The sequence below is a fragment of the Manis pentadactyla genome, chromosome 18 (assembly GCF_030020395.1).
Source record: "Manis pentadactyla isolate mManPen7 chromosome 18, mManPen7.hap1, whole genome shotgun sequence".
Lineage (NCBI taxonomy): Eukaryota > Metazoa > Chordata > Mammalia > Pholidota > Manidae > Manis > Manis pentadactyla.
In genome coordinates this window covers 29,016,883-29,024,864 of record NC_080036.1, presented here as the reverse complement: position 1 = coordinate 29,024,864, position 7,982 = coordinate 29,016,883, and the positions used below count along the sequence as shown (strand labels likewise).

General features: G+C 58.3%; 1 protein-coding gene across 1 annotated transcript in view; it reads left to right on the top strand.

Moving 5' to 3' along the window:
- The first annotated feature begins 2,552 nt into the window (after positions 1 to 2,552).
- HOMER2 (homer scaffold protein 2) overlaps positions 2,553 to 7,982 on the top strand; it is a 72,726-nt gene continuing 67,296 nt past the window's right edge. The window contains exon 1 of the mRNA XM_057494769.1: positions 2,553 to 2,735. Within this exon, the coding sequence (XP_057350752.1) occupies positions 2,731 to 2,735 (5 nt within the window). The 5' untranslated portion in view covers positions 2,553 to 2,730. The remainder of the gene's footprint in view (positions 2,736 to 7,982) is intronic.

Below are 7,982 nucleotides of genomic sequence, written 5' to 3'. Positions count from 1 at the left end.
TTTGGCTCCCCCCACCCGCCCATGCATGTTCACTAGGGGCCTTGCTTCCTTTCAAATAAGTAGCCCACCAGGCAGGGGTGCCCTCGGCCTCTCTCACCCTCCCCACCAGACCCTCACCCCTCCACAGCTTTCCTCCCCCTGGGCCCAGATCCCATCCTCTCCAGCCGTCCCCACGTCTGCAGTCTTGTCCCCCCTCACTGGCATCTCCTGCTCAGCCTACAAGGATACTCAAGTCTCTTGGCCTAAAAAGACTTCCCCTGGCCTGGCCTCAACTCCTGGCCAGGTTGGAATCACCTCAGGCCTCTTGAAAGAAGAGACTTGGCCAATCATGTCCCTGACAACTGGGCCGCAGAGGCCAGGCTGTCGGGAGATTTTCCACAGAAAAAGCTGACTGTGGTGTTGGCTTCCGTGGAGCAGGGAGGCACTGGTAGGAGAGTAAATGGCTCCTGTCCAGGGAAGATTCTAGAATGGTGAAAGGCCGCCAGTAAGGATAACTCCAGAAGCCCAGACAGGCTCAGGGGTCTGAGAAAGCTCTGGTGGGACCGGCCCTGGGCCTGGGGCTGGGGCTGGGGTTGGGGTTGAAGGAGAGTGAGGCCCCTCTGCACAGAGTGAGCGGGCAGCCCCAAGTTGGAGGAAAGAAAGAGCACCCTTTCCCCTCCTCACCCCCCTCAGAGCCTTGGCCCCAGTGAAAACCACTTAAATGCGGAGTGTTCACCCTCACGTGGCTCACAGCCCCTGCCCCACCTTCCCTCACTGCACAGCAGCCCAGGTGATTCCCCAGTCCCACCTGTGTGGCCTCCCTGCATCTTCCCAAGGTAAGGCAGGTGTGCCCGTCGGTCAGCAGAGCAAAAGGAAGCTCCCGTTCAGGCTTCGGGCCACTACCTGGCCCCATGGCACGTGCATCTATCTCCGGGTGCCCCTACTCCAGCCGAACCAACGCCCACCTTCTACTGCCCTTCTGCCGATTGCCCCCTCTGCCACCACCAGGAACACACCGCCTCCCCCCCTTTCCTCCACCTCCACCCCAGCTCAGCCCTGGTCTTTGGAGCTCAGCTGGTGGTAGCTAAGTTTCCTGCAGGAGCAAGTGTTTATCCGGCCCTGGCTCAAAACAGACGCACTTGTGCTCACAGAGCCTGGCCAGTTTGTGTATCTGCGGCTTGGCCTACTCGCTATTCACTTGTCCAGCAAATATTTATGGAGGCCTTTCAGGCCCTGTTCTAGGCACTGGTGATACAATGATGTGCAAAAGTTACGGCTTCGTGGACTTAGCATATGTACCTGGGAGACGTGTTAAACTAATAGTTTTACAAATACATATTACAAACGGTGCAATGTAGAAAAAGCACAGGAGCTCACTGTCTTGTCTGGGGCCTTAGGTTAAAGGTTCCATAGGGAAGTGACAGTTTAACTGAGATCTAAAATGCGGGTAGAAATCGACTAGGCAAGGGGTTTGGGGTGTCAGAGACAGGAGAGGAGAAAATCATCACAGACTGCGAGAATAGCGTGTGCAAAGGTCCTGGGCCTGGAAGGAGGCTGGATGGTTGGCCAGAGCACAGAAGGCAAGGGGGAGACTGAGGGGAAAGGCGGGAGAGGGCCGCGGAGGCATAATGGGGCAGGGCCTCGCAGCATGACCGGTGCCTTGGTTCATCCCAAGGAGAGTGGGAAGGAAGCTACTGAAGGAGTTTAAGAAGCGTGGCACAATTTGATTTGTAATTGAGAAAAATATTGACCATCGTGAAGCACAGGGAGGGGGTGGATGCCCCTGTCAGACTTTTCAAATCCTTGGGGTTAGCAGTTGAAGTCATGGCCGCAGGAGAGAGAAGCCTAAGACTGGGGTGATGGCCTGCTCCATGCCTCCTTACGGCGCCGAGGGGCCCGGTCCCTTAGGCAGCGCGTTCTCAGCAGATGACCCTGAGGAGGGGCTGAGGGGGCTGAAGGGTAGGTCAGTTCACAGCCCGCCTTGGAAATGCGACTGAGGGGCTGTTCTTGAGGTCCCCTTTGCCACCCCAATTCCCTTGCTCTAGGATAAAGCCAAGCTTGATTAAGCCTCCTTAAGAGTGACCACCCCTAGTTGGGAGCCCCTATGCCATCTTCACCAAGGGAAGAGCCCAGAACTCCTGCTGGGGGTGCAGGGTGCCCCTGCCACGCTGGCTCCCAGAACTTCACGGGGGCCGGTTCCCGGGCCACCCAGCCGGCCAAGGGCAGCTAGATGGGGGTGGGCTCTTCCGGAAGGGGCACGGCTGACCCCCTCTCAGCTCGCCAAGCCCTGCGCTCCGACCTGAATGTGACCTTGGGCAAGTCGCTTCCCCTCCCGGGGCTCACCTGCAAACTAAGGGAGGCCCCCGAAGTCCCCCCGGCTGCCAGAGGGGCGCCGCGCAGCCTTAGGACGCGGGCCCGAGGCCGGGCGCCAAGCCCCCGGGTGGGCGTGGGGCGGGGGCGCGCCGGCGCGGGCCGCGGGGAGGGGCGGCTCGGGCCCCGGTTACGTAAGCGCCGGCGGGGGAGCGGACGCCTCCCGAGCGCGGCCGCCCAGCCCTCGGGCCCGGCCCCGCCCGCCCGCGCCTGGCGGCGGCGGCGGCGGCTCAGCGGCCGCACAGCCCCGCGCGATGGAGCGGCGCCGGGGCTGAGCCGGGCGCACGGGCCGCCGCATGTGCCGCGCGGGGAGCGGCTGCCGAGCGGGCGGAGAGCGAGCGCGAGAGGCCCCGTCGGCGCGGCCGCCGGCGCAGCCCGGAGATGGGGTGAGTGAGCCGCCGCGCCCCGGAGGGGCCGGAGCCCGGGGCGAGCGCGGAGCCCGACCCTGCGCCCGCCGCCCCGCGCTCCCGGCCGGGCCCTCCGCGCCTGCCGGCGGGGACCCGGGCGCGGGCACCGGCGGGGACGGGCGCCCGGCCGCCTCGGTGCCCCGGCCATTCCGCGGCCCCCTCGCTCGCGCGGTTGACCCCGGGGCCTGGTGTGTGCGCGTGAGCCGCAGTGTGCCGTTCGCCGCCGCTGGGGTCGGTACAGACAAAATGGAAATGCAAGTTTTCCTGGGAAGGGCACGCGCCAGAAAATAATACCGAGCGCAGGAACAGCGGACTTGAGTCCGCCCCGAGGTGGCCGGGGTGGTGGAAGTCTGGGGGGGCCGCGGTGAGGCTTGACTTTGGGACCAGAGAAGTTGAATACTCTGTGGAAGTGACTAATGCTTCTGAACGTATGAAGTGATTTAGAAAGCAGGACCGACCCCTCCTCGGCGTCCCTCTGAGCAGCAGGTGCTGTGAGTCAGGAGCCGCTGTGCTAACAACACAATTAACTCCTGACGTCTGTTCCCCCGGGGCGCGCGCACGTCGGGGAGGAGCCGGCTGCCCACCTTACAGATGAGCTCACTGAGGCCTGAACCAGGCGGCGGCTCCCCCGGGTTGGGCACTGCGCCCATGCGCCGAGGGGCAGCCACGGGGGCCGTGGGTGGCGGGGAGTGGCCCAGAGTTCTTGAATCTCTATGACACCCACTGCTGAGCTTAGCACCCGCACACGGCCCTTTCTTGTCCCAGAAACTTCTGGGTGGGTCTGGGGGTCTTGCTTCCGTGTGTGGAATTGGTGAGTGGAAGGCGGCACCACCGTCCTCGTGGCCTGACCCAGCTGCCAAGGTCAGTGGCCTTCTTGCGCCTTCCCTGCTCAGGGTCAGTTTCTGGAGGCATTTTGCCCAGTGAACTTTACCCACAGGGTCTGCAAAGTTTCGAGGAACCAGAGGCAGGCCAAGAATTTTGAGGAAGAGAAGTAGGAGGGCTCCAGACCAGCAAGAGCAGGACCGCGGGGACAGAGGGGCGCCAGGAGATTGGCTATGCGTGGTGCCAACCCCGATCTCATGTACGCAGGAACTGGGGGCGACTTCCCCAGGGCCCCCCAGCGGGACAGTAGTTTTTCCGAGACATTCCCAGTGGCCTCCTGCTACACCATGAAAGGGCTGTTCTTTGTGCAGTAGGATCTTTGAGGCTCTCAGATTTCATACTTAGAAAAAATGTACAGGGGTGGAAAAGGAGTCGGCAAATGTAGGTCTCAAGATGGAAGATAAAAGGGATCTGGGGATTTTAACTCGCTCTGCCCCCCCCCCCCCCGCCACCGCCACCCCCAGCCAGCACAAAACCAGCTCAACACACTTGCATGATCAAAAACAAATATTGAAACTCTGACTGTGGTTGAGATCAAAGAGTTCTGTGGAAATGAAAATGATGTTTACTCATAAAAGCTTAAAGAAAATGTCAGCAAGTATTTTTGTTTGTGGAGAAGCAGGATGGAGTGGCTCGGGGATTCTGTGGACACGGGGAATATGTCTTTATGGGATTTTCACACCCAGCACATGTCCATTACTCACTTCTTGTAGGTAAGGGCTGACTTGTAACTCCTGCCTACTTCTGCCATTTCTAATATATCAGCTTCTGTAATTGGTGTGGATGTACAAACTGTGGCTGTAAATGGAGATGGAGCCAAGGGCTGGATAAGCAGTCCAGACAGGAGCACGGAGGGAGCCATTTTAACCAAAAATAGAACCAATGTCATCCTTTCCGAGAGTTGAGTAGGATGGCGGGGGAAGCGCCAAGAGAGGGCGGCCAGTAGGCAGCTTCACCCTGGCCCTGTGTCTGTTGTGGCGGCTTCACACCTCCTGCCCTCCCCAGACCGCTGTCCTCCCCAGCACACACCCTGCCTCCCTTGGCACTGACAGCACAGGAGCCACAGACCAGGCAAAGCCTCATCCCCCTGCCACGTGGAGCTTCCTTCCCACCCATTTGGCGGGACAGCCAGTGGCCCCTCTTGTCCTGCCAGAGGCCCACCCTCCTGCCAAGCCAGGGGGCATCTCCGTCCTCCCACCCCACTCTCTCCCTCTGTCTCTCTCGGGTCTCCCCACCAGCACCCAAGTAGGCTTTAGTTCTGTGTGTCCAGGAGAACTTCCTGCACAGATGGACTTCCGTCTGCACGGGCCCATCAGCTGCCACCAACCACACATGGCTGCTGGGCACATGAAATGTGGCCGGGACCTGAATCTTTAATGTAATTTAAACAGCCCCGTGCGGCTGGCCGCTGCCGTGCAGAAAGCGCAGTGGTACCCCCCTCGTTTTACATCCCTCCCCCGCTCCTGTTCCACCTCTGCTCCCCTTCATCTGGAGACATCTCACAAGCTCTGTCCCAAGCCGCCGTAACCCTCCGTTGCCTCCGCCTACCGTGTGTGCACCTCCACCCCGCACCCTCTGCCCCTCTCTGAGGACGCCGCCGGGCCCCGCTCTCCCGGGTCTCACTCCGCCGCTCTGCAGGGTCCTCTCCAGGGGCCACTCCCTCCTCCTCGTATCAACGCCCCTCCTGCCACCGCGCGCCCTGGCTTTCCCCTCCCACCTGCTGTTCCAGGTCTCCCCACTGGCTGCCCCTCTGGACGGCGGGGTTCCTTGGGGACTGGTCCTGCTTCCTTCTCCTGTGACTCTGTCCCCCTGGGCGGTGGTACCCCATCCCAGCCGCTCCCCCAGGGCCTTCAATGCCGTCTATGTGCCGGTAGTGCCGCTTCTATTAACACAGCCCCTTCCCAGGGCCGCCAGCCACCGTCTGCGCTGCGCAGCTCTCCAGCTGCCGCCCCTTCTCTCCTGCCCCATCTCCCCATCCCAGGCAGGGGCCCCGCCGTCCACCCACTGCCTTTGAGTCATCCTGGATGACGCCCGCGGTGCCGGCCTGGCTGCGGGTTCTACCTCCAGGATAGATCTGGAGTGTGTTCCCCTCTCCCCACAGTCGGGGTGCCCGCTCCATCCCGGCCGCCGCGTATGTCATCTCGCTCCTGGGCTGACTTCCCAGCAGGCCCCCAGCTTGGCCTCTGGGGTGCCTCCAGTGTGTTCTCCCCATGGGAGCCTGAGGAACTGGCTTTGAAAGTTGCAAATCAGATCACGTCACCCCTTGCTTCAGCACCCCTCAGCCGACGAGGGGCTGGCCTGTGCCCCACCCCAGCGTTGCCAGCCGCGCTGGCCATCCACTTCTCACTGCCTTCTTTTAACCTGGCCCCTTCTTTTCCTGCCTGCCTGCGGGGTCTTTGCACCTGCTGCTCCCCCTGCCTGGGAGGCTATTGCTCTGACTGCAAAACCTCCCTGCTTCTCATCCTTTGGATTTTGACAGCGGGGTCACCTGCTCAGTCTTTCCCTAGCACCCCCGTTCACCGACCCAGCCACACCCTTGTTCCCTGCAGTTGCTCTCCACGGTGCACCTACAGCCATCTGGGTTCTGTTGACCTATTCACAGCCTATCTACCCAGTAGCACCCTGCAAGGACAGGGTCTTCCCTTCTTCCCCAGGCTACGCCAACACCTAGCACAGGGTCCAGCACCTAGCAGGCCCCCAGTAAATATCTTTTGATTGAGCGAAAGCTTGAATGTGTAGGGCTGCCTTGCCTGGACATTGTGATCCTCTTGGATTACCTTTTATATGGGTTGTCTAATTGAGGGTTGCACAGGCCAAGAGAGAAAGAACTCCATTTGGATGCAGTTTTCTTTGAGTGCTAAAGCAAGCCATTTAGCTTTTATTGTGGCTTGGGTTAATTTTTGAGCTGTCGGTTGTCACTGGAGCATTGGGGTTGTAAATTATCTTTTTACTCGCCTGTGAAAGGCTAACAGAAAAGCCGGCCTGTCTGCTGTTGTGACTTTTAGCTGGTTTTGTCAGTATTTACAAACAAGGTCTACTGTGCTTCTGTTTGACTTCAGTTTACACTCATGTATTTCATTCAGCCAGGATTCCATTGCAATGTAGGGGCGCCAAGATCTTGGTTATCTAACACCGCGGCCTCCTTTTGTAATCTATACTGATTAACTTTCTTTTGGTGTTCATTCTCCTTAAATTTTCCATTCCGCCTGAACCACAGCTAACTAGATAGCACCTACAAATTATGGACTTTTCTTTGGGGTTTGTATCGACTACAGTGGCCTCTCAGGTGTATTCAGGGAGCTGGTCCTCTCATGGGCCTATTGTAGGTTTTTCAAACTTCATTTTTGAGGCTGTTCAGTCTCCTCACCTGTAAGGCAGCTGAGGGTCTGTTGGGGACCCAGGGTGAGTAGCCCTGCTAGCTATAGGGAGTTCCTGCCCTTGTGGGGTTTATATTTTGGAAGACAACATAAGCCCCATATATGAGTGTCAGCTTTATGTGGGTTTCAGCGAAATGTTATAATCTACAGGGTATCAGAGGCAGTGCCCACCTATTTGGGGAACTCAGGAGAGACGCCAGGTATGCTAGGGGGAGTTGCAGAGAGCTGTTGGCATTTAGGGTCACCCTCACTGTTTAGACAGCCCCTGTCAGGGTTGGAAAAATACACATCCCTGGAGCGGGGTAGACGCTAGATACGTACTGAGTAAGCGAGTGAATATGAGGGAATGAACACTGTCTGGATTGGCTCTCCCTTTGGGGCAAGGCCATCATTCTTACTGCAAACAGCCCTGAAACTCCCGGCCTGCAGGGTCTTAGGACAGAGCGAGGGGCACGTTTGTGGCATGTACACGGGCTCCTGAGGAGGAGCTGGAGCAGGTCAGGTAGTTTTTGTCTAATGGACACAGTGACTTGGGTAAATCACTGGGTTCCTTTTCTGCAGTGGCTCCTGAGGAGCCGGGGGCTGCGTGTGTGGCAGCCGCCCTCAGTGGTCACCGGGCCTCCCCTGTTGCCTTTATTCTCCACTTGGTTTGTGGCCGTACCTATATTTGCCTTCACCCTTTCTCATCTACCACTTTTTTAACAAAGTGAAAAGAGCTTTGCTTTTTTCTAATTCTAAAAATGTTACATGTTCATACTGAAAATGGCATGAAGAAGGAAGTGAAAATTACATGTCATCCCACATATCAGGGGTACCCTCCATCAGCAATCGGATGTCTGGCTTTGCAGGCTTTTTGACCATGTGTACATGCTCTGTCTAGATGGAGGTCCTAGAGCAAATGTATTTTTAACAGAATGGAATCATATAATACATCTGTTTTGTAACATAAGTTTTTCAACTTGAGTGG